This window comes from Leptodactylus fuscus, chromosome 6, assembly GCF_031893055.1.
Source record: "Leptodactylus fuscus isolate aLepFus1 chromosome 6, aLepFus1.hap2, whole genome shotgun sequence".
In the NCBI taxonomy this organism is placed as follows: domain Eukaryota; kingdom Metazoa; phylum Chordata; class Amphibia; order Anura; family Leptodactylidae; genus Leptodactylus; species Leptodactylus fuscus.
This window is the reverse complement of record NC_134270.1, coordinates 133,507,824-133,535,240: the sequence shown is the minus strand read 5'-3', so window position 1 is coordinate 133,535,240 and position 27,417 is coordinate 133,507,824. Positions and strand designations below refer to the sequence as shown.

General features: G+C 41.8%; 1 protein-coding gene across 1 annotated transcript; it reads right to left on the bottom strand.

Moving 5' to 3' along the window:
* Positions 1-330: 330 nt before the first annotated feature.
* UNK (unk zinc finger) lies at positions 331-27,417 on the bottom strand. Its single transcript, XM_075277275.1, has 17 exons — positions 27,238-27,417; positions 16,222-16,431; positions 15,091-15,267; positions 14,856-14,986; positions 14,376-14,511; positions 13,071-13,188; positions 12,905-12,989; positions 12,656-12,798; positions 12,417-12,464; positions 11,854-12,039; positions 11,601-11,666; positions 9,315-9,489; positions 7,805-7,906; positions 7,534-7,722; positions 6,479-6,660; positions 4,456-4,713; positions 331-2,872 (listed from the first exon to the last, which is right to left on the bottom strand). The coding sequence occupies exons 1-17, from the start codon at positions 27,342-27,344 to the stop codon at positions 2,714-2,716; spliced, it is 2,472 nt and encodes an 823-aa protein (XP_075133376.1). The 5' UTR covers positions 27,345-27,417; the 3' UTR covers positions 331-2,713.

Here is a 27,417-nt window from a genome sequence, read left to right as displayed (position 1 = left end):
TATGCAAGTATATGTTTAGTTAAAAATGACTTTTCCCAACGATAGAGCCCCTTTAAGAAATGCCAAATAAAAATGCAATTTTTGTGTACCGCCAATTTTTTTCCCCCCAAACTGTGCCCCAAATGAGCCATTTTGGTTGGTGGGATTGGTCATACGAATGATAATACCATGGAACAATCTGATCTGCCTCCATGATCATTTTCATAATGTAAGTGAACTGTCTAAACCGTAAAAAGAAGCGATCCTTATTCAGAAGAAATGTTTTTATTTTTTACTAATCAAGAAAAAGATTTTTCACATAGATTTATTTCATTTATAAAAAAAGGAAAATTCACATGTTTAGATTTTGATACAAACCTTTTCTGATCATGCCGGACAAGCAATCTCAGCGTACAAAATAAAAAAAAGTTCTAGGAGAAAGGGAGGCCTTAAATTCACCATTGTTGGCCAAAACAACTGGGAACATTGCTAGAAAGGGTCTTTGGGGTGATGGAATGTACGGTAGTATCAAAGAACAATACAAAGAAAACTAGACGGGAACTTCTCAATAGGATCATAGTTGGCAACTTACAATAACTTCTGACAAATCAACCTTTGCGCGATGAGACATTATAGAAGAATTTCCACAAAAAGTCCACTGCTCAGTACTCTGTAGTCTAATGATTATTAGCGACCTATGTCCCCCAACATGGCGGACACGGTAACAAATGTCACATTTTATAGTCCTGGATTTGTGGTTTGAAAGACAATCCCCTAAACTAGAATGAAAGGGGGAAGGCCTTATTTTGCCTCAAACATATATAAATACACAAGCAAATGTCTTCCATGCACTCTTACGGCTTCCAGTCATGCATACCGCCCCCTAGGGACTACTAACATCTCCGTGTGGTTGACTCTCTCACTAGTATCTAACATATGCAAAGTAAAGAGGAAAAAACAAAACAAAAAAAATAAAAAAGCGAATTTGTCGAGAGGTTTGGGTATCATGGTTCTCGTGGAAAGGTATTTCCTATGACTACTGGGACTACAATGATCTATTTTCTGTATACTTACATGTACAAAGCCCCCATTATAAATAGCTACAAATATACATGTATTGTTTCCCAGAATCCTTAGTTAATACATAGGCCTCACTAAAGAGGCTACAATACTTTAGTTAGTTATTTTGGTAAGACCAGTCATACGTAATTCATTTTTAGGCTGGTTAAAGGGTTTTCCCCATGAACACCACCGTCCATAGGATAAGGGATACAATTGCAAGGGAATACAAAAATGGGGTCCCCAAGCCCTTTGTGTGCAGTAATGCACATGCCCAGCCACCAATGGGACTGATAGTCATTCTCATACATGTGAATGGAGGAGTGGCACTTAATACACATAGGGGACCAGGGACCCTTGTTCTCATAATTGCTGGGGGTCCCTAGTGCAAATTCATAATAATGGGAGTCTTTGGTGCCACTGTGTGAATGAAGTCGTAGTGCGCATGTCCAACCCATTCATGTTTTCAGAACTGCCAGATTGCAAAGTACAGCTCTGTGTCAGTCCTATAGGAATGAATACAGCAGCGGTCACACGTGTACATTGCCATTCTATTCACACAGGGGACTAAGTGAGAACAAGGGGGAAGGGGGGTAATAAGCAAGTAGACATTTATCCATTGTATAAGGGGTAAGTGCCGTTTATGGGAAAAACTCTTTAAAGGGGTCTAGACCCAATTTCTAAAACCCTTTTTGGGTAATCTGATGTAAGACCCTCATCTGTAATCCAGAACCGCTACACCGAGCACCTCTCACTCTGGAGGACTTGCCATATCCATGCATTACACAGCCCATTCCTTTAGATAGAAACAGTGTAATACTTCCATTTCCCCTGTGGTGGTGCTGCAGGGAAAATGGACATTTGATGCCCGATTCATTATGGATTAAAGATGATCACTGGGATGCCCAGTAGAAGGACGTTGTACTGAGCCGACAAGCAGACACCCCTTTACGAGAAGGTAATTCTATAACATACATCATCATGGCTGTCTTTATGCTTCTTATTGTATGAGATTAAGCTTTAGAGTCTAAAAAAAAAAAAAAAAAAAAAAGTAAAAATCCTCTTGGGACACACAATACTGAAACAATCACTTATACGGATACAGATCTGCTTGACTTCACAGAAACTGTCAATCTTGGAAAAAATGACACTGACCATAAACCCAACACTTCTAGGGTGTCTGTAGTCCTATAAAATACTAGTGAGGGAGGAAAAAGGCAGAAATTCCTGCTAATGTAAGATGTCTGAATCCATGACCAATCTGGTCTCTTGCCACAGGGAAGCCCAATGAAGTTCTCCACAATGTCATCCAGCTCCGCTGAAGGCCTTGTAAGATGTCTGGAGAGCTTCTCAGTATGTGGTTTGTAGAGGGGGAAAATATTGGTCCCATTAATATAGATCAATGTAGCATAATTTTTTTTTTTTTTGCATATAAGCTGCCAATCTTTGCCTGGACAGTCACCCCCAACATGGAGGATTCTGAAATGATTTAACGCAGAGAGGAAAAAACTCAGAGGCTTTGTGGCAAAATCCAAAGGAATGAAAAACTTTTGTTTAAAAGTGCTCAGCTTTGCTAGACTCCATTGTATGAATATATTTATATATATTTATAGAAGTATATAAAAAAAAAAACAACAGATGAGTTCAGAGAAGCCTGGGTCCAGGCTTACAAGGGTCATGGCTGCAGAACCGGTGGTATAGTAAGCTGACAGCTAGGGCACTCTCCTTCCTCCGCTGCACATACTTCGCATAGCACGCCATGTTGGCACTGTAACATTGCTCTGTTCTGGTCCTGACACTTGCGACATTTCATTGTCTGGAGCTGAAAAACTGCCTGCAATATAACAGAGAGTTTGGCTTTATACCCACAGCTCATGACATATACAAATATACAATGTGACCTTGTACACAGCAGCAGGTAAAGAGGTTCTCTGAGATCACGAGATTGATGACCCATCATTAGGCTATACAGTGTGCGGGGGTCCCCGACAACCTGCTATCTGAAGGTAATCCATGATGCGGCCTCTGCATCATTTATGTGGTTCATCTTCTTACCCTGTTTCCCCGAAAATAAGACCGTGTCTTATATTAAATTTTGGTCCTAAAGACATGCTATGTCATATTTTCAGGGGATGTCTTATGTGCTAAGATTGCGCAAAGATTGCAGAAAGAAAAACATTGCAGCCGGCTGAACGCTGTGTGCGGTGCTCTAACAGTAGATACAACGTATTGCAGCGGTGTCGGCAGCCGGCATATCTGTGGACACAGAACATTGTGCACAGTGTTCAGCTGGCTGCAATGTTTTTCTTCATACAATCTTTGCGCAGAAAGATTACCGTATTATTGGGGGATGTCTTACTTTCGGGGGGTGCCTTATATTAGGCAATTCAACAAAACCTCTGCTATGTCTTACTTTTGGGGGAGGACTTATTTTCGGGGAAACAGGGTAGTTGTGGCAATGCAGAGTATTGCAGCTTTGTCCCATTCTAGTGAATGGGGTGAACATTGCCCTTTGTTAGTGAGTAGACAAACCTGCAATACCCTTTACCTCCATTACTAAGCAGATGGCGTGTCAGAAGACACGCTGATGTAACCGACCTTAGTAATCTTGTCCCCCCGCACAACTTGTCATGACCGTCAGCTGTTACCATCTGTACAGTTTAGCAGCATTTACATTTCCCTTTCTTTCTCTGGGCCCAGACCACCATGAAGACTTGTTAAAACATGTCTGTACACAGAAGCTTCCAATAATTCCCATCCTCTCTCACTCCTACCCCCCCACACAGTAAAATAGTGTGTCATTTTGTGCTACAGCCTACCAACCGGAGTATGTTGACCAACTGGTATTCTTGCCATTAAAACGGTAATTTCTCCTTTCTGACAGTGGAAGGCAGTGTGTCATAAATGATCTTCAACTGTCTCAATCCAATGTACCAGAGGGTGGGGGAGAAGACGATAAATTTACCATGCATGGACTGGCAGCCATAAAAGGAAATCAGAAAGTAGAGCAAAAAAAGTTTAATGATAGTGACCTACGGGGGCCCCCCTGGCTTATCGGCCTTCTGGCAGCTGTGACCTCTATAGTTAAAGCCAGTGCTTATGGTGCCCCCTGCGACTCCACACTTTGCACCTCCTCAAGTTATCCCACTGCCAGTATGGCAAGTCATCACTGAAAGCTTCTAAAAAAAAAAAAGACCTGTGTGGGTTCGCTACCTCTTTACAGTTCTGTTTTGTTTGTTCTTTTAACTCTCTGACAAACTCTTTAAGACCAGACTGGCCACTTTGATAATTTGGAATAAAAAGTGCTAAACTGGAGTACAAAAAGATAAAAAAAAAACTAAAGGAAGTCAAGCATAATGTGACAACAAACACTTGTGATCATAGTGTAGCTTTCGTTACCCCATCTCTCAGGCTAACCTTGTCAACCCTTTCAAGGTTGGCATGAAGCTGCTTCTGAATGCTAAACAGGGTGGAGAGAGGGAGACCCTCAAGTTCATTAATGGAGCCATGTAGTTTGGAGTCCGATGCTCCAGGAATTCTCTCCAGCTCTTCTTGTAGTTTCTTCAGTTGTTGTTCCAGAGCATCTCTCTGCTCCCGAGCTAATTCACATTCCATACTGGCGGCCGTGGCTCTCTCATTGGCCTCCTCAGCTTCTTTCTTCCAGGCATCGCAGGCCTGGTGAGAAAATGGAAGAGAACAATTTAGCTTAGACATGTTTCCATAAACCACGATTGAGGATCACAGATACTATTGCTAACCATGTATTGTGGTAGCTCTCAATACAGTGAATGAGAGACATGCTACAATAACAGGGGGGGTTCAGTAATGGACATCTCTCACCTATTCACAGAACATGGAATAAATGCCTGACCTCCAGGACGGCAGAAGACCTTGATGGCACTTGGCAGCACTGTAAGTGACTGACTGCTCCACGCCTAGTGTGAGAAGCAGCGCTATCGTAGGTCCTTCCTCACAACCGCGGTCAGGCTGTATAATCTACATCAGACCAAGCGAAGATCACTCCACACAGAGAACTAGGTGACTCTGAAGTCTTCCTTCTTTCATCTCTTACTTTGCTGCTATGGACTCCTAGTATTTCTTCTCTTCTCAGCATATGTGTGTCTACGTCTGTAATATATCACTGTGTATTATCCTGTACCTGTATTACTATGCTGCTGTAACATACTGAAATTTCCCCACTGTGGGACTATTAAAAGGATTATCTTATCTAAAGCCTCCTTGTGAATGAAGCACTTGTGCAATTGTGTGACCAGCGCTCCATTCACTTCTATGGGCACTGCTAGAGATTACAGTTGTGGCAGCCCTACAGTAGTGAATTCCACTTTCTATTCACTTTTATGTGAGACAGACACTAATCCTATCCTAAAAGTTTGTGTGTTTGGATGTTTGTTCCTCAATTACGCAAAAACCGCTTAACGGATTTGCATGAAATTTGCCACATACATAGATAGGAACCCCGATTAAAACATAGGCTACTTTTTATCCCGGTAAATGACGTCACTACATGACTGTAGTGAAGGAATTTAGGTTCACACTACTCTAAAGGTCCTGTGATGACGTCATCACAGGTCCTTGAGCCATTCTCAGGTAGGATCATGCTAGGCAGTGGACGAAGCTACACACTATTTTGTGGGCAGAGCTATATAGAATGAAGCTGGACAGTGTGAAAGCTGAAGAAAATGGAGTCTCATAGAAGATCAGGAGACTACAGTACATGCAGGCTGTGTGAAGGAAAGGACTATATCGGGTGTAGAGTTTCAATGAGTACTACAGGGAATGTGTTGTTCTGCCTCTGATGGGGGAGGGGGGAGAACTTTGGCACATTTCAGCAACATCCGTTCAGCCCTTTGTAACACAGAAGCTTCTCACACAGTCACATAACAAAACCCATATAACCACAATTGCCTGATGTAGCAGAGTTTAGGCAGTGTTGTAGCACACCTCTGTAGGCTCTCCATATGCAAACATGTACATAAAGATAGGTATCCTATGCATATGCATCGATGTAGCAGAGCCGAGACGCGGGAGCAGGCTGATCAAACTGTGGCAAATTTCTGCAACATCCGTTCAGCCGATTCCAACACAGAAGCTGCTCAGACACTGACATAAGAACACCCCTGTAATCCAAATGGCCAGATGTAGCAGAGCTTAGGCAGCGCTGTAGCACAGCTGAGTAGACTCTCCATATGCAGAAATGTACATACAACTGAGTATGCTGCGCATATGCAGCGATGTAACAGAGTCGAGACGCGGGAGCAGGCGGATCATCCACAACAATTGGCTAAATATAAGCGGCTCAGCGCCAACATCAACCTGCAGACGAAGTTGCGGGCACATGCTAGTATATATATATGAAGGAGTCTGAGTCAGTGGTTTGGCCAACTCCATAGCCCTGATGGTAACTTGACCCATAGTGTACCTGTTTCGCTTGCTTCCAAGAGTCTTCCCATTGCTTGATGGTATTACTGGCCTCCTCCAGTTCCTGTCTAAGTCTTACTAATTCAGCTCCTCCTGGACCTGATGGAAATGCTGGGGATGTTCCTGGGGAATAGCTGCCAGATACAAAGTGTTCCCATATGCTATTATTCATCCCATTCAGGCCTGTATAGACAGTAAGATGGACAAGCCATAGTTATTAACAGAATACCAAGAACAAAAGATTGTCATTCAGATGAATCACTGGCATGATAAAACTAACTGGAAGACCCTCTGCCTCCCCAACCCTCCATCGATGTAGCAGGAACAGGAGCTGTCGCTAGGTTCACACTTGCATTCAGGTTTCCATTTGTTGGATCCACTTGGGGAACCTAATCCACTTAAATAAAACAGCGGTTACCCGTAGACCCCATAGACTATAATGGAGTCTGCCTGTTTTCCGCCTGAAGGCAGAAAAATGCAGAGAGAAAAGGTCTGCTTGCAGGACATTTTTCTCCACATTATTTTTAAGTGAATTCGGGAACAGAAACCACAAACAGAGAGCGGGCGCAGGTGAGAGCCCAGCCGGTGCCTGCTAAATCGCTTCCAGGTTCCAGCTGTATAATACAGAGAGGACCTAGGACTAGCCGCAGGAGTTGGGGGAAGTACTCAGATTAAACAGATTAACCCCTGAGATTTTTTTTTTTTTTTAATTCACAAAATGGTGTTTCATTCCATAAAAGTGGTAAAAAGCAATAAAACCAAATATAAATATGAGATCACGGCAATTGTAACCTGCTGGAAAAAATGCCATGTTATTTTCAAATACAAAAAAACCCATAAAATAAAAAAACAAGAACAAACAAAAAAAAACAACTACGTAAAATGTCCTAAAAGGGTTAGTACTTTTTGACAAGGTTTTCATTGCTCAAAATGCAATAAAATCTATAATTAAAAAAATGGTGTGAACATATCCTTAGCTAGCGCGCGCTCTTTCTGCCTGCAGTGATGCTACTAGAAGGCAGTCATTTTAATAATGCAAAAACATAAGGCACTCACCCAATGAACCATGCGAAGCTGACGTACTAAGAAAGGTATTTTCTGATTGGCTGTGAGGCCCAGTTGTTTGATGAAGGAAATGTGAAGAAATGCTGACAGGGGGCGATGGCGAGGTGGAGTGAAAGGATGCGGAGCTACCTAAGGAGCCAGGGATATTTACAGGAGCTGAGCTCTGCATTAGACTTCCACCTGCACAAAGAGAAGGAGGAGAATTAGATTCATGTCTTTATACAAGAGAGCAGAACATGAGCGGCTCTAATACATTCATTACCTATCATGATTCCTCCAGTAGCCGCGACCGTGCTATTATCAAAGGATTTCTCTAATGCAGCGACCCCAAAGTCATTTAGGTCCAGGTCATCTAGAGCAGATTCTGAGAAGCAGCAAAATGGAAATAGAAAATGTTATACAAATATACGTAAAAAGAGAAAATGCATTTAAAGAGGACATTTCATGTCCTTGGACACACGTGCTTTTATATACCGCTTGAAAGCGGACAGTGCGCTGAATTCAGTGCACAGTCGGCCATCCTATTATGTGCCCCCAAGCTGGAGATATCTGTGCTGTTACCGATGTCTGCCCACTGTCAGAAGGGCATCTAGCTGGGCTGTGAGGTAACAGTACTGACAGTACTCGTCCATAGCCCTGTGATGCGTTCTTCGCAGCTTAGTGTGACCCCCACAGATCACATGCTTAAGATCTGTCTGAAGGAAGACTATTTGGGGCCAGAAAACCAATATAAAATAAAATGCTTAAAGGGATCCTATCTTTTAACCTCATTTTTTTTCTCCCCAACATGTCGGAATAGCCTGCTAGTTCACACGGGGACATGGACGCTGATTTTGACAGCTGATTTCGCGGCCAAATCAGCCTCCATAAAATGTAGCCCTATGTGAATTGCTAGCTTTTTTTTTTCTGCTAGCTTTTTTTATTGCTAGCTTTTTTTTGCTAGCAGAAAAAGAAGCGACATGACCTTTCTTCAGCATTTAACGCCTGAAAAAATGAATAGGAGTCTATGGGGCACTGAAAAAACCGCTAGCGGTTTTTGGTCGCTTATTTTTGCAGCTGTTTTGGCAAAAACAGCTACTGAAACCGCTAGCGGTTTTTTTATCATGTACTTTTTTGTAATGCAAAAAAAAAAAAAAAAAAAAAAAAAAAAAAAAAAAGCTTCAAAAAAACAGTGACTGAAAAAGTGTCAAAAACAGCGTCCAATGCAAAAAACAGTGTCCAAAAAAAGCAACGCTGAAAAATCTGTGACAAAATCAGCTAGGCTTTTTTCACGTGTGAACTTGTAAAAATAATTCAATGTATATACAAAGCCAGACAAATATTTTAGTCTTCTGATGCTACATGTACAATTATGTATAAAGGTAGACAAATACTTTCAAATCAATTCAGTTGGTGCTTTATAAATTTATGTGTAGTGAGCGCCACCTAGTGGTGATGGCAGGCAGCCAAACTTTTATCAGTGTAAGGATGCCACTCATAGCAATCCTCATCTTTATGAAGATCCACCTCCATTTTCACTGACACATGTAATGATATTATTTTCATTTTTGTCAGTAAAAAGAGGACATGGCCTTTCTATGGAGACAAATAGTGGTGAACAATAGTAATACAACTTTGCTTTGTCCAGTGGTGTGGGCCATATTTCCCTGCATGGAAGGCTACATACAACATCAGGCTATATTCACAGACTGGCAGACAGCTTTTTGGTATAGAAATGCAAACATTTTCAACATTCTTCACATGAGATGCAGCAAAGGCAAATCAATGCTCACCTATGACCGATTCTACAGTGTCGCTGGTTGGGTAGAAGGGAAGGGCATTGGCATTCATACCGGGGGTACCACCTATAGCTGCTGGACTGGGAGGTGTAGCAGCCAGGCTAGAAGTGATGCTAGAGGAAATGCTTGAGGTTAATGGGCTTCCCATGGGCAGGATTCCTAGGGCATCCTAGAGAGAGAACAAAGAAAAGGCTCAAACATCAAAGGGTTAAAATCCATAGACAAATTATGTTGGTCATTTTTGCTTCAAGATTAATTAAGAAATTCATCAACTTGGCTAAAGTCACATAGGTCACTCATATCACTGTGACCCTCTGTTGCCCCCACTGCACGACTCTAGTGAGTAGGAGTTTCAGTGGATTGGTGGTCGTGTATGGAACTGATGGTCATAACATGGCTGCTTCCATCGACTCCAAAGCCAAGGAATGGAGTGGTGGCACACATCTCAACCATTGCTGAGGTGAACTACTCAAGTAGAAGGTAAAGTAATTTCTTAACTATTGTCTTGGCTGATACTTTAGCAAAGCACATTCTTATTGGAAGCTCCAAGGAGTCAACTTCTTAAGAACACAACTATTTTCCATTATTCAATTTCATTTTTTTCTTCTGAGCCTTCCAAGATCAATAACTTTTTTGGTGAACATAGCCATAAGAGGGCTTATTTTTTTTACGGTTTTTTGTTTTTTTTAATTGCACCAAATTGTCCATGCCGTGTATTACATGATAAAAAAAAATATTTGTGGGGTGGAATGGCAAAAAAACGACAAACTAAAACTTACTTTACATCACCATACTCTGACACCGATAACTTTCTAAAACTTCCATCGAAAGAGCTGGCGTCTTTAGAGTTGCCGTATTTAGTGGTATTTTATAAAGGTACATCTGACTTTTTGACCACTTTTTATGTATAATCAGTTTTTATTAAAGGTTTTTCAAGAACGTGAAATATAAATAAGCAAAAGAATCAATGAACAAGGCCCACGGCCACAAACAATGGAGACTGTCAAGGGGAAAACCCCTAGCCGGTATAGCAATACAGCATATGCACATCGTCTAGGCAAAGTGAAAAGAAAACTAGGTCGGGGAAAGCCGACCCCAAGCTACTGTTATGGAAGGGGAGGAAAGGGGATAACAGACAGAAATGCAGATGACAAACACGAAGACCAAACAATAGGAGCAAACATAAAAGAAGAGACAGGACAAGAGACAATGAGGAAAGGCCAAAAGGAAGGGGTGGGGAGAAAAGAGGGAGAGACTAGGGGCCTTTGCGCCATAGATTAGGAGAAGGAAGCAGAGAAGTCGGAAGACTCCTGGAACAGCACCCAAGACCACCAGAGGCGCTCAAACCTGGAGGGGTTGGGGGAATCCTCCACAACCAGGGCTTGCATCCTCCGAATAAGGAGAAACTTTGACCACTTTTTATTAAAATTGTTTGTGGTGTGGGGAAGGAGGGTGACCAAAAATCAGCAAATTGTGATAATGTACATGATTTACTTTTCTGCTATATGTTTACTGTACAGGATGAATACTTTTTATGAACATTTTCGAAAAACAGACATGGGCCGCACATCGCAGTATTATACACTGACTTGAGCTTCTCAGCGAAATCTACAAAAATGAACATAAGGTTCTTAATATTCATTTTAATCAAGGTGTTATATAACAGTTAGCCATTTCACAGCAACCCCTATATAGTGGGTGCAGTGCTGAATGGCGACTGTCTCGACTGCAGCCCCCAACAGGGGGAGGGATCCAGCACCCGCACAGCACCCTTCTGCCCTTACACCCTCCTGTTCTGGGCCAAACCACCCCAAAGGCACAGCAATGGCAGCCACCATACTGCAATGCACCATGTGAACAGATCTCAAAAAGTTCACCTTACCACATGATCCAAGTCAAAGGATTTAGAGCTATCCCCTATGCAGTCTCCTGCTACTAAACCCTTACATCATAAAGATGGAGGGTAATGTCCCAAAGCTTCAACCCGTTTGCCTAAGCAAATTATTTACCCATATTACTAAATTCTAGTACAACTAAAACAGAACTTTTATTTAGTCCCTAAAACCATTGACATCTGAAATATAGCTGTGGGGCGTCTTCAGGGGCTGTGACTCCTGTATTACACAAATGACAGACACTTGCATATTGTTCAGACTCTGTTCTTGAGCCTTCCATATGAACATAGGACCCTCAGTGCAAGTGAAAACCGTCAATAGTAAGATATTACTTGAACATATGGTAATAGAAACACAACAATAGGTATATCTATGTCTGCCTCACCTGTTTTGACTGTAAAAGAGGTTGTTCTTGGCTTCTGTGCTCCATTGAGTGCGGTTTTAACTTTGCCTTTAGAAAACAACAGATAGAGGGATACTGTAAGCCGTGAGCGCCCCTATTCATAGCTGTTGATCCACTCTGTTCTGAAAACAGCCATGTACATAAAAGCACACATCACTCAGCCAGTGCACACAAAGCAGCAGCCTGCACACAGAAGACACACCATAGTGAAGCTAAAAATGACCGGACTACCAACCTGGCTTTTAAAGCTTTTAAGATAATCTGTTCCTACGGAGTCTTCTCGCTCACACCCAGGAGCTTTTTTATAGCTACCTGGTAGTTCACTATGAAAACCAAGGTTATCTAAACTGTGGGGTTTCCCAAGGGATCCAGGAGGAGATCCGCATGGGTTTGTAGGACTTCCTAAACTGGCACATAGCATCTAAGGAAGAAACAGACAAAGCTTGTATTAACACAGAACATTTCTATACAATGCATATTTTTTATTTCTCATTTAAAACAAGTAACTATCGACTTAAATGTTAGATCCATAGTTATACCCAAAGCTCCATTGCATCTAAAAAGGAAATAAAAATTAAACAAATAGTCTTATGTAAAATTTACTGCAGTTCTGTGTCTGTAGCTCCTAAAGAAGAACTATGTGCATCCATAGTAACAGACTACAAAGAAAACTCTGTAGTCTGACCCTGAAGTCCAACATCCTATACAATACAGTAGCAAATGTCATGCAGAGGACCCCGAATAAAATAACCCGAGACCTGGTATGTTACATGACCCAATTCTGTAAAAAGTACTTACATTTGTTGACGTCGGACTAGTAGGGAGGTGGCTCATTTTGCCCCATACCTATAAAAGTGAGCACAATAAGGACCTTTAGTCTCAGCACTATAGAATGTAAAGCGACTAGCATGCATCGTTCAGAAAGAAACTATAGACAAACACATAAAATCCAGAACGGGACAGGTTTAGTTAAAATAGCTGTCTGGGCGACGCTGTGCTCTGCACACAAAACGGCACGCCGAGTGAAAAAGACTTACACTGCTAAAGTCTGGTGCATGTGGACTAGACGGGCTGACAGGGACAGAGTCTCCTGCTGCAGATGGCATATACATGATAGGTCCGGGTTGTGTGGGGCTTGACACAGATGAAGTAGACTGAAGATCGTCACAAAGAAGAGATTCTGGAAGAAGATTGGCACATTATTAGATGGCAGCAACAAATGTTAAATATTACCTACAAATTCCTACTTGTACCACAGTGTACAGACTATAGATAGAACAACATACGTTCAACGTGTGCAAAGGCACAGAATGGCCCACGTGGACAGCTTCCAGACTGCTGCATGTCATTGCATTTGGTTGACTTGTAGATCTGTAAAGGATGGTAGGAGATTACCAACCACGCTATCTAGAATCAGCTCGACAAAATAGCCAAAGCATCAATGTCTATTACCTCTGGATGAAATTGCTGCTCTGTTCTTGTGTGGCAATATTGACAGGAGTCCCCACTTTCGCACTTACTGGGGTCTCCCCATTCATCTCCATGTTTCACACTTGGACAAGGGGAAGACCTACAACAAAAAGTCACAATAAAGAATGATATTCACAGTATCGCCATCCAAATCAACTTTTAAGCATTATGCAAAATTAGGCTGGACGTGCCAAAAGGATGGTCCCATTCCTGACAAGTGCTACAGGTACCACTTGCAGGCCCTGCCTAATACCTCCCCCTGCATCCCGATGGAAAAGCTGGTGCTGTCAAACACACAAAGCTCCACTGCACTAAGGCCATCATAGATCCAGATATTGCAATAAGGACAGTAGTGTAAGCGAAATCGATGAGGATAGCAACATTGGGGGTTTAGGCAGAAGCTGCAAGCGAGACTCTGAGCAGTTGTCAGTGGGACCACCACTACCAAACTGATTAGTAGCAATAATAAATAATAATAATAATAATAATAATAATAATAATCAACATTAATAATAATAATAATCAACATTTTCTCCTCAAGGAAGATAGATGCAGACATGTTGGAAGGGCAAATCATCTGAGAGACATAGTTTGATATATACCAGTACAAAGATGTGGCTATGATCAGGGCTGAAGCAAATATCCCCTCACCCTCATACTTAGCATGTTACAAGATCATAATAATAATAATGATAATAATAATAAGAAGAATAAATTTGATTTATATAGCGCCAACATATTCCGCAGCGCTGAACAATTTGTAGGGTTCAAATACAGATACATAAAAAAGAAAGTCATTTCACACAATGGGACTGAGGGCCCTGCTCGCAAGAGCTTACAATCTATGAGATTAGGGTGAGATTAGATCTTACAATAATGCATTTAAGACCCCAAATCATTGCACATACCGGGGCTGGGTGATTATGCCCTGAATTAAAATCATGATTAATTGGATGCTTAAATTCAATTATGATTAATAAATGATTATATTAGGACACTCCACTTTTGAAATACCACTCCTCTATTTATATGTCATTGAATATTGGTTTCGGTTATTTACATATCAGTAATTTTGGTTGGAAAGTGCACAGTTAGCGACATATCCTTTAGTCAATAACAGAATGAAATGGGATGGTATGGAAGGCAGGAGGGGGAAAAATAAATAAATAAATAAATAAATAAATAAAAATCACTGAAATAATTGATGTAAGTTCACATTGATTATTTGAGCTGTCGATATTGATTAGTTGTCCAGTCCTAGCACATACTTTAGTCCCTTAGACATACCTGTATTTATTTTGGCGTGGACTCCTCCTACGGTCCTTACTGTTGTGATAATAGGGGCACGCATATCCTTGACGGCAGAGTCGGGGAGGCTTTTTGCACTGTTCTGTTTTGTAGTGCCCAAGCACATAGGTAGTGTCTGCAGACAAGTAAACATGGTAAAGGGCATGAGAATTACTAAATATATCTATAAAGTGACATTTACAAGGTAGACAAGTGCTGTCCATGGTTTTAATTATTACATGTTAAACGCAAAGTGACTAATCTGGAGAGATATCAATAGGCAGCTGAGGAACACATACCATAGGATAGGAATTACAGAATTTACATGATGGGGAATAGATTCTGTGTGTTGTGATGTCCAATTATCCTTGGTTTCTTCAACATCTTAGCAGTTGGGAATATATGGCAATGGATCAAGTCATCAATAAGAACAACTAAAAAGCACAGAAAAAAATGTACATATTGTACTAAAGCTCTTACCCTGCCAGCGTGGTTCCTCTCCCAAAATCTTCTCGATCATGGCATGACTTGCAGCCACTGCAGTTTGTCCTTCTAGGCTTCCATCCAGGGTTGGCTGTCCATTCTGCAAGGCCTCCATAGCTTGAAGCTCTCTGCCAAAAAGAAGAACATGATCAGAAATACAGCGCTGTCCGGTACATAATAGCATCTGATACAGGTGAAGCCAATAAGTGAACGGATTGTAAGTGACTGCTACCTAATGTCATAAACTGGGGAGCGAAGATCATGGGGGCCGTGAGCAAAGGCGCAGTGCTGACCATTCTTGGTGCAATGTCCCTTGGAGTCTGTCTCATGGATGCAGATGCCCGTTTTGTAATATCGCAGGTGATATCTTCTTTCTGTGTCCCCTGTTGTTCTATGAAGGAATGGGCAACTGGGCACATATAAAGGATTGAAATGAAATTAGAGATCTGAAATACAGAAGTTCCTAGAAATGTACTAAGAAACTAGAACCAAAATTAAATGTTCAAAATGGAAAAAAAAAACAACCCAAGAAATAAAAATAAAATCGCACACACAAAGAACCTTTCCATTAATATATATTTATATCTGCCTTTGCTTCCCATGATCATGTCCCTGGCTCACTTTTGGTGGGTACTAACCACAGCTTAACATGCTACAAGACCTGCCATTTTGAAGATGCACTGACCCAGTCCTCTAGCTATCACAATATGGCCCCGCTAAAAATTGCTCATATCCTTCCGCTTGCTCATTTTTCCTGTTGCCAACACATCAACTTCAAGAATGGACTGACATAACTGACCATTGCCACAAGATCAATGTCATTCACTTTGCCCATGAGTGGTTTTAAAGGGGTTTTCCAGTTTCTAAATATTGATGCCTAGGTTTAGGACAGGTCAACAATATTAGATCTGTGGGGTCCGACACTCAGGACCCTGCAGATCACCTGTACCTAGACAACACAGCTCTGTGTAATGTTCACATACAGTACTTCGAGCCGTGCTGCTCACCATACAAATTATAGCAGAGAGTGAAGGTATTGCAGCGCTGTCCCACTGAAGAAGCCATCAATCTTAGGAACTGGATAACCCTTTTAATGCTATGCTGCTCGGTGTATGGTGGAATATGCCCAGGTACTGTTCAGGGTACATAACAGGTATGCAAGACAGCCCTAAGGACCATAGGCCCTGTGATAATGGTGCCAAGGCTAGAAACCATAACCTACTGGAACCAGTCTTCCTTCCAATCCTGAAAAGTTGTGCTAGTAGTATATTTATTGCAGCTCTGTTCCGTCCAGTTATAGTGTGAATGGATGGCTATTCATTTGCACATGCCAAGCTAAATCAAGCACTAAAGAAGAACTTACTCATCTCCTTCGGGACACAGGCCTGACGTTTCATCATATTTTGTGCAGTAAATATCAGGGCTGTAGTTAAATGTCCCGTCCCGACGTCTCACAGATCTCCGCCTTCGCTGGTTAACAAAGTGCCAATGGAAACAGGTGTAGGGTCGATGCTGGGTGCACTTGTGTTGTACAAAGAGCGGGCACTGCTCAGTTCGGAACTCCTTCAGGTACCTGAGGACATAAGCAGAGTAGGCAGTGAGCACTTGGTTATGTACATATTGTTCTTTAGGTAAAAGGTTTCAGGGGGCCAATTTATCAAAATTGGTGCAAGGTAAAGAGGAGTTGGCGGCCATAGTGAATAGATTACAGCTCACGTTTTCTTGGCTTTGTGATCGGGCCGCTTCCCATGAGCATCTGCTCCAATTTTTCTTAGTACCATTTTGGATGAAGCTCTTCTTATCATAACTTCATATAAAACTATCAATATCATATAGTCGGGAAGAGGGGAATTGGGCGCTCAGATCCTTACAAATAATTTTCTCACTTTAGCCCAATTTTTTTACAGTCCTACAGACCCCTTTAGGTCAGTGCTGTGAATATACATCACTATGACATGCCAGAGGTCCTATGAGATGATAGCTACATTATAGGGTAATGTTACATCTCTAAAAATACCTCCCTTGAATGTGACTTTGTGACCTTTTACATAACATGTGGCAGGCGGATTATATTTAGTACACTTTGTTTGACAGCAGTACCTCCCCCATCTTTAACCTTGCTTTGTCACGTGTTACCTTATAACCATATTTATTTATAGACAATTGAAAGTTAAATATTCTTGAAAATATAAGTAAAAATTTTGCTGATTTTTCAATATTTTCTCAGTTCATCTGAGTGGCGATGGTCTTTTGCGTTGATCGGTTGCCGATGGATACAACCATGAATGCAGGAACTTTCTATGGTCAGAAAACCAGCCATAATTTCCTTATTGTGGACGGGTTATCAGGCAGGGACACTACATGTATGAGAAGATATCCTGGACACAATAAGGAAGTCATGGCTGGAAGTGCCAGACCATAGAAAGTTCCTGCATTCATGGTCGTATCCATCGGCAATCAATCAACGCAGAAGACTGTCGCCACTAAGACAGCTAGAGAAAATCTATCACTCAAACACTGAAATTATCCTGCCTACAAATTTCTGCATGTTTACGTTCATGGGAAACTCCTTAAAGCCAGGGCCCCACGGGACGGGAACGCCACGATTTGCCCTCGGCGTTTCATAGTCCAGGCAAAGTTGATGGTATTCTAGCAAATCCCATGCCCACTCTGCGGTTATAACCACTTTGCGGACATGCCGTGATTTCCAAAACCGGCGCAGGTTTAAAAATCGCAGCATGTCAATTATACCTATGGAAACATTGGCAGCTTCCCCATAGGTATAATTGTAACAGAAAATCCACAAAGGAAAACTCTGCAAACTTTCTGTTTAAAGTGCTGCGAGACATCCCATGGGGCCTTAGCCATAAACATTTTTTCATATTTTTTTTATATTAGATTGCTAGGAGGTGACATAAATTTATAAATCGCTGGGTGTCAGACCTCTAGTGAGAATCAAGGGACCGCAGCACAGATTCAGATCTATATCCCCCTTCAGTCATTCCCTGCATTGCAGCGACCCTGACCAACCACAGTGTGGGGGAATTGCAGCACAGCTTTATTCATATGAAAGAGAATGGCTATACAGCGGGTGATCAGGAGCACCGGCGTGCACGAACAGACTGTGAGAAGGGTTCAGCACTACAATTCCCTAAATTCTTTCTGGCAAGGGTTCCAGAGATTCAACCCCAAACAGATCATAAAGTGATTTCTTTGACCCAAGATATGCCAACACTTGATAACATACTCGCCAACTTTTACAGACTGACTTCTGAGAGTGAAGATTTTCATTTGCTTACGCTCCTTTTAGTAAAGCCAAGTCCCTTTGGGGCTGACACACCTGATTTTGTTCTAGGTCACACTCTTTTGTGACGTGAACATGAAATATACTGGTTGTTCTCCTCTTTGTCCCTGCTGTATATTTTAAGGCGTAGCTGCAGGTGGTAGCCGAGACCCACTGACCACATAAAATATACCATAAGGTAAATAGGTGCCCCCATTACAGGTATTACAATGAGGCCCCAAGTATGTATTGTGGAGTGGACTTTTTATAGCACTAAAAATTCTTTTAATTCTTTTCCCTCTTCATTGCAATTTTTATGTAGGTGACTCATTGTGTGCTGCGAATACAGAGATCAGGAAGGCAGAGATTGTTAGAAATAAATTAAAAAAAAAAAAAAAAAAAAAAAAAAGGAGCCCCTGCTTTCTCAAAGGGAGGAGTGCCTGTAGTAACACCCGACTCCCAAGTTCTGCAGTTGCATGATGTCGATGCCAGCCGCCCAGACGTACGTAGTCAGTTTGTATCTGGTTAACTTTGTGGCAGATAAGTGTTATTAGTGTTCAAGAAAGATGGTGACTCTGCCAGTGACCCTGAAGGGCACAAGGCATCAATGTGTGTGTGTCTGGTGTACTGTACTGAGATCTTACTGGATGTTCCATCGTGTTGTGTTCTGACTCTTACCTGATAGAAAGCATTGGAAGAGGAGCAAGGGGGGGGGGGGGGAGAGATCCTATTTGTATTTTATGTCACCTAGCCTTCCAAAAAAAAAAAAAAAAATTGGCAATAAATGAATACTGGGCAACACTTTTAACCACTTCTAGCCCAGACATATTTTCATTTTTGCTTTTGGTCTTTCTGCCTTTCATAAGCCAGAACTTTTTTTATTTTTCCATTCACAGATCTGTATAAGGTGGAAAAAATAAAATAAATCAGAATGGGTGGAATTTGAGAATAACTATGTTTGTATTATACTTTTATAGGAGTTCTAGGGAAAGGAGGGCGATTTGAATTTGTAATAAAAAAAATAAAAAAAAAATAAAAATATATATATATATATATATATATATATATATATATATATTTTTTTTTTTCTGTATCCCCTAGGGGTTTTGAACGTCAGGGGGTTTGATCACTAATACAATGCAATGCTAATGGAGGGTATATAATGACAAGCCTGTGAGCATTCAGTGGAATCCCATCTGTAATGGCAATGGATCACCAGCCCCAAATATCACTCCTCAGGCCAGTGATCCAACCCAAAATGACACCTCAGTGAGCTTTCACTTGCAATAAGTGCAGGCATTGCCACCAGGTCTCTGCACTTTTCAATTTTTTTTATTTTTGACTTACAAACCTTATAACTAGAGATGAGCGAGTACTGTTGGGATCAGCCGATCTGAACAGCCGATCCGAACAGCACGCTCCATAGAAAAGAATGGATGCACCTGGTACTTCCGCTTTCACGTCGGCCGTCCGAACAGTACTCGCTCATCTCTACTTATAACTTTTTTTTTTAATTTTTCCGTTCACAGAGCCACATGCGGGCTTAATGTTCACGGGACAAATTGTTCTTCACAATGGTACTATTTATTGTTCTGTACAATGTACTGGAAAACTGGAAAAAAAAATTCAGAGAGATGGAACGGCTTTGTTTTTTTTACAGCGATCACTGTGAGGCCAAAATTACATTTCAGGGCTCATTCACATCTGCGCCCGGTCTCCGTTCTGCAGGTTTCCGTTTCCTGCACAAAACCGAGGCAGGAGACGGAAACCTGCAGGAATCTTTCAAACCCATTCATTTTAATGATAGAATCCCTTTAATGCAAAGCATTACAATGCTAAAAGCATCCTGTCATACAAATGATTGCAGGCAAGCCTGGAAGCATTCAAAAGGCTCCAGGCTGTCATGGCAATGGATTGCCGACCTCCATTCTGGGTGCCTACGATCCTACCCAAATGTCTTGTTCACCTTGGTAGACACTAATCAGCATTAGCGCCAGGTCTCTGGTGTGTAATACAGCAGAGACCCGGCAGCCACCATATTTAAAGGGGCTGTCCCATAACAAGGATCCTATCTATACTGCTAGTTTATGTGGATAAAAGACTTTTCCTAAATATATTGCTTTATCAAAACTGCTTTGTTTGGCCGCTATCTTAATTTATTCACTTCATTGTTGACACTGGCCCTTGGGATTATCTGCTCATTTGTCAAATGAAGTAGCTGCCTGCTCTCAGGGGGGGGGGCTGACAAGCAACGGAGCTCCTCATATAGGGGAGGGGGAGGTGAGAGCTCCGGGATTGCTGTGCTGTCTATCTTCAGCTTTTCCATTTATCAGACGGTTTAATTGAATTTGGCTGATAAGGGCTGAGATAAGGAGTCCGTTACCTCTGTATGTAATGCAAACTGACTCAAATCCAGCTCTGCTACATCAGTTTCCACATCAGCGTCATACTGTGGATCATAGCAGATAACAGAGCAAGTGAAACCCCGCCCACCAATGTGCGAGAAATCCAGGAAGTGAAGAGTACAGAGCCTTCAGGCTGCAGAACAAGAGTTATGGGAATACCCCTTTAAATACCTGTTAATCACTGTACTATTATGATGGATGTCAGGAAGGGGTTAAATACCAGACAACTGCCGTAATGGTATGGCAGATGCACATTGTTCTTTAAATGGTCGCTAACTTTTCTGTCAGGGTAGTCTCATTTAGTAGAGCATGTGATTCTGGACCATAATGTAATGCACTTTACTGAAAAATGTTTTTTGCCCAAAAACCTTCTCAAGTTCCTGCCACTAGATGTCTCCCTTCTTCTAAATTTGCTGTTCACTCCTTGTTACTAGGGAAGTTCCACCTTTAAAACCAAAACTCCCAAAGAAAGCCAAAAATCACTCAAAACACTGCTAAAGGTATTTGGGTGGACTTATTAACCCATTGATAGAACTAAGAGACCTTTTTAAAAAAATAAAAATAAAAATGTTTTCGCGGAAAACCACTTTAAGTAGTGTCAGTTACAGACAGCAAGGAGCTTTACTAAACGTGCTCAGGTTTCCTGTGTGAGGGAGGTTTTCGGGTGTCTCATGTGCCATACTTACAGTCCAGTGATCCTGGATTTCCTATATTGTGTTCTTAGGATTGCTTAGCTATTTGTTTGCTATTTTACATCTTGCGCTAGGTTCACACCTGTGTTCGGGTTTTTGCTCGGGTGGGCCACTTGGGGACCCCCTGAACAGAAACCTAATCTACTTTAAAGCGGTTCCCCGAAAAGGTTGAAAAATCTGATGAGAAAAGTGCTGCTTGCCGTGCATTTTTTAAGCGGGTTCAGGGAAGTGCTGCTGTGAACCCAGCCTTACTTTATGGCTACTCCTGGCAGAAATACATGTAAAGAAACTAGTAGTACTAATAATGGACAGGATGTGGAGGGACAGTCTGCTCTGTATTGTACATGTAATGGGGCCATTTGCAGAAAAAAAAAAAAAACCCTGATAGGACGCAATATATGAGAATGGAATACCCAGCAAGACCCTACACATATTTCATCTTCTGATGAAAACTCAGGTAGGGTCAGTGCACGCTGAGTTATTTGGTGCCGATTTTGAGGCGGATTCAGCGTCAAAATCAGCGCTAAAAAATTCAGTGTGCACCGCCCCCTACCCTTTAAAATATACCATAATATCTATTAGGTAAGAAATAGAGATGAGTGAGTAGTGAAATATTCAAGATTCGATATTCGTTTCGAGTAGAGCCTCAATATTCAACTACTCGATCGAATATCGAACCCCATTATAGTCTATGGGAAAAAAATGCTCGTTTCAGGGGAAACCACTATTCGACTAATGGAGAGTCACCAAGTCCACGAGTAGCAGGAGGAGAGTGTTTAGGAGGAGTGCTGTGCAGTTAAAGCGCACGGACCCCATAGACTATAACGGGTCCGTGTGCTTGAATGATTCGTGCGGGCAGTGCGTGGCAAGCACACGGACCCTCCTGCGGACTCCTTCCGGACGGGAGGCAAGCACTAATGTTAACCAGCCCTTACTCGTCCTGCAGAACCAGCATTGATTGGTCGAATGCTATACGCTGAATGCTATAAAGTGTACAGCATTCGGCCAATCAATGCTGGTTCTGCCAGAGGCTTGTCTGTGATGAGGCGGAGTCTAAGATCGGACCACAATGGAGACTGCTGTGGTCCGATCTTAGACTCTGCCTCCTCACAGACAAGCCTCCGGCAGAACCAGCGTTGATTGGCCGAATGCTGTACACTGTAGAGCATTCGGCCAATCAACGCTGGTTCTGAATAAATGCTTTACTGCGAATAGTGATAGCATTCGAACGAGTGTGAGTATTTCAAATACCGTAATATTCTATCGAATACCTACTCAATTGAATACTACTCGCTCATCTCTAATAATAAATAGAATTCCATCTGACATAGAAGCAGATATGGTTTTTATATATATCTAAAATTTTAGTGTTTTTTTTATTGTACGATAATAAAAGGAAAGGTGAGTCGACACGCACTGGAACAAGGAACTGTCTTTCTTCAGGCTGCTGTGAAAAGAGGCAACGGTATAATCTATTGCAAAACACACCTCCATAGTCATGAGACAATGGAACGAAGGGGAATTTCCAGTCTTATTATTTCATACATTTGGGGTTTCAGTTCCTCAGCGCTAATAAGATCTCGGCTTTACTTAAACTGAAGCATTATAGTCAGCTTGCAAAGCTTTGATTTGTTACCGTGTAACAGTGCAAGTCAAAGATATCAGCCCAAAATTTCAGATAAGTGATTTTTGCGGGTGTCCTAAATTTACAGAATAAATTCTAGGCTGATGCAACGTAACAAACCCCCAACTGAGCTGCGTTGGGTTCTCCTTCGCTTTGGTCTGCTGGGAACCAGAACGATGGAGAGCCTGTCCGCCAAAACAGTAGTTACCTGCAGAAGTTCTTATAGTGATATAAGTGGAGATAAAAGTCCTCCGTGCAGGACTTCATCATTTTTGGCAGACTCTGGGGATGTAGATGTGAATCCAACCAAAAAATGTTTACATTCAATGACAACAAACAGGAAGTAAAACAGCTGAAGAACTTCCCATTATATGCAACTACTGCATGTGGTAGGATCATCATCTATATCTGCAATGGAAGGGTAAAAAAGAAGGGGGGGGTGATAGAATCTATTGATTAAAGGGCCTTCCCTGGAATGTACATACATGTGAATAGCGGGGTCCAGTCTTCAAAATTTCCAGGAAATAGCAAAACAACTGGCGTCTGGTACTGAGAGCCTACTGAATGAGGGGCACAGTCAGAAAACCCCTGTGAGCCTTCAGGACCCAGTCATTTTTGCTTTACTGCATCCCTACATCTATACCTTATTAAAGGGATGGCCTACTCAATATTATTATCAAAGATTTGCTTGGACGCCCACAGATCACCAGTACCAAGGCAGCTGTCTATGGTACAGCGCTGCAGTACCCACAATCGCCACTACAGTTTATATGGCAAGCAGAGCTGCGAGGTACCCAAGATACCCTAAGGTTAGGCCATCAATAGTAGACAGTGCTTTATATTTTTTCCCATTGTAAAAGGGCTTGTTTTTTTGGAGGTACAAGTTGTATTTCTAAGGTACCATTCTAAGATTCATACTTGTATTGAAAAAAGGTATACTTTGTTTTGTGTTGGGGGGGCAAAAATAAAAAAAATTCCACCATTGCTTTTTGGCCTTCCAAATATATTAGTTTCTTGAATGTTTTACTACTTTTGCACAATAAATACACTGCTTTTTTGTCACCACATTCTAAGATCCATAAGGCCCATTGAACAGGACTGTAATTTTATTCACAATTGCAGATTCATATACATTTCCATTGTAGAAGGGGTCTGCAAATTATAAAGCAAGTCCTATTTGTCTACATTTGTGGAACAGACTAGTGTAGGGAATCACGTGTATGTGATGGTGGATGGCTACTGATGCACTGTGGACCGTAAATCTACTTCAGTGATGAGCAAGAGGCGTTACGTTAGGTTCACACCTGCGTTTGCATTTCCACTCATGGGGTCCATTTTGGGACCCCTTAAATGGAAGCCTAACCCACTTAAAAAAAAAAAAGCGGTTACCTATGTACTCCAAAGACTATAATGGGATCCACCAAGTTTCTGCCTGAAAGATGCAGAAAGATGCTTGCAGGACTTTTCTCTAAGCATTTTCTTCTGTTGATGGATCTGTGTCTGGACTTTTTTTGCTGGACAATGTGTAGAGTTTTAACTGGTACCATTTTTTTTTTTAGCACACTACAACCAATATCCACCAGACTATTACTAAGTGGGCACCATCGCCCCAGGTCTCCCCTGTGAGTTCTTTGGGCATTTACCCTCAAATATGACAGAGGTATCAGTTCAGTGTGTTAGGGGCTAGCTTTACACTAGTGTCAGGTTTCCGTCCTTTGCACCCGAATAAGGACCCAACAGATAAACTGCCAGAGAGAAAAGTTCTGCTTGCAAGACTTTTCCCTCCATCAATTTAAGCAGAATCCTGGACGGAGATGAGCAAACGCTATGTAAACCGGGTATTAAAAGTGATCAAAGCACCAGACATTCCCCAAAATAGTATAAATAAAATAAGTACAACAGTCCCTTTCTAAAAGACACCTTAGGGCTAGTTCACACGGGGGCAATGAGGCAGATTTTGACAGCGGATTTCACCTCAAAATCTGCCTCCATACAATGGTGGTCTATGGAGACTGCAAACTTTTTTTTTCTGCTAGCAGAAAAAAGAAGCGACATGACCTTTCTATAGGCGGATCCCGCCTGAGGAAAGCAATAGAAGCGAATGGGAGGCGAAAAACGCCTAGCATTTTTTTGCAAAAAAAAAAAAGCCTAGCGTTTTTACAGTCCTTTCACTTTAGGGGAGGGGAAAACTGCCTGGTGTTTTCTGAAGCAGTTTTTACCAAAAACTGCTCCAGAAGCTCCAAAAGAATGCCTCAAGGTCAAAAAACCGCTTCCTAATTAGGAAGCGGTTTTTTTTTCAGGACCAAAATAAGCCAGGAGGTTTTTATGTGTGAACTAGCCGGGCCTCCTTCCTGTAAATGCATTTCTATGGGCCCAAACACACAACCACATTTCTTGTTGCTGTGTCTCTACAAATTACAAAGCATGTCCCGTTTTTGCCCACACACAAATATATGTAGGGGAATCATACAAGACTTTTTTTTACGGTTCAGTAATGGCGGATGACAGGAAGACTTTTTTTTATTCAATTATTTTTTAACAGATTGCGGATCTGTGTTTGCGGACACTAAAAAACAGTATGGTCACGTGTAGGAGGCCTTACACGGAAATATATGGAATTATAAACAACTTAAGGGTGCCAGAATATGGAGCCACAATTTTATTTTTAATTTTTTTTTAATTTTCCAAAGTTTTGGATTTTTCTAAAGGAACTGAATCATAACAAAAATTGTATAAATTTGGTATGGTCGCAATTTTAACGACCTGTAGAATCCCGGTAACTTGTCATTTTGGCTACACAGGGAATACTTTAAATACAAAACCCATAAGGAAGTAGCAGAAATGCAGGTTTTTTTAAATAAATCCCATTTTTAAATTCCGCAGCTTCTCAGTACATTGTATAGGAAAAAAATGGCACCATTATGAAATAATCTGACCCACAAAAACGTAAACCTTCATACAGCTCTATGAATGAAAAAAAAAAAAAAAAAAAAAAAAAAAGTTGTGGCTTTTGGAAGGCAGGGAGTAAAAAACAAATCAAAAAAACATCTGCAACGTCTCTTTTTACTTCGTCTTTGCTATTCTTCTGGTGAGGGGACACGATGTGAGTGGGCCAACACCCACATCAGATTGATTGGGGCACATTTATTAAGCTACTTGCGCCTTTTTCTAGTCTTATTCTACGCTGCACCTCATTTGCGCCTTTTTCATTTCTAGAAGCCACTTCGCCACTTTTGCTTTTCGTTAAGAAAGAGGGCGTGGCCTAAACGGAGACACTTTTGTATTTATGACTTGGGCCTTTTTAAAAAGAGGCAAAAAAAAAAAAATGTGCAAATGCGCTGCAGTACATGGGCAGTGTAAAAGAGCCTGTCAGGTCAGAATGCACTGAAAAAGGGGCAATTGTGCAAATTATTATTTTTTTTAGCAAAAAAAGGGGGGAAAGGGCACATGGCTTAGAAAGATGAATCTAAACTAACTAAAATGTAACAAGGAGATTCGCCGACATCATAAATAAGCACTGTAGTAAAACTGATCAGAAAAAACATGCTCAAGAAAGGGGCAGATGACTAATAAACCCTCATTATACCCAATATCTGTGTCAGCTATGGGCAGGTGCAGACTGCAGCCCCGGCAGAGGGTGCACCTAATACATGAATAGGCCTATGGCTTCTCACAAATCAGGTGCAGCCTCTGCCAGTGTATGATATAGGATGATGGACTGACAAAATGCGGTCTTCATACATTTAATTTCTGCCCGATTGTGTTTGTTTTATAACATAGATCAATATATATACGGCCAGACCAATTTTCAGATATAAAAAATAGTTTCAGGGTGTTTTTTTTTTTTTACATTTTTGTCCCAGTAGTGAATGCATACATATACCCACACCGATATAATACACTGCAATACTTCAGTATATTATGTCTGCCAATATAAGAGGGGCAGGGGCCTAATGGCAGACCTGGGGTGTGCATTAGGTCTCCATCTGGGAAGCCATCAGCCCAAGCTGTCACATCCTGGGGGTACAGAGCATGGCAGATATACTGAGTGTGTAGTCAGACTGTACAGTTTTAGTCTGTAACCATGGAGACACATAGCACTACAGTTATAGGCGCACCTCTATGGGGTTTATAGACACTAGTGCAGACGTGTGCAGACACAATTATGACCTCAGTGTGTATTACAGCCTAGTGCACACTACACAAGTGGCAGCATACCGCAGGCATCGCCCCAGCGGCCCCGGCTCCGCCCCCCTGCACTAGCCAGCTTTGACCGGTTCCCGCCGGCCTGGGCGCGGGGCACTGCGCGTGACTCACGCCTCCCGCTGACGTCAGCCGTCTCGAGTTGTGTTTTTTTTTTTTTTTTCTTACGTACGTGTAGTGCTGAGGCTTCTCGGGCTGCGCCTGGAGCGCCCCGCCTGCCGCTGCTGCCGGGGAGCTGGACGAGGCGGACGGGGAGCTTGGGACAGGGCCCTTAGACATCCTTTGGCCTCCCTCCTCCGTTGCTTTTATCGCTGGGTCTACGCGGAACGCCGCGGTGGAGGCCAAATGCGCT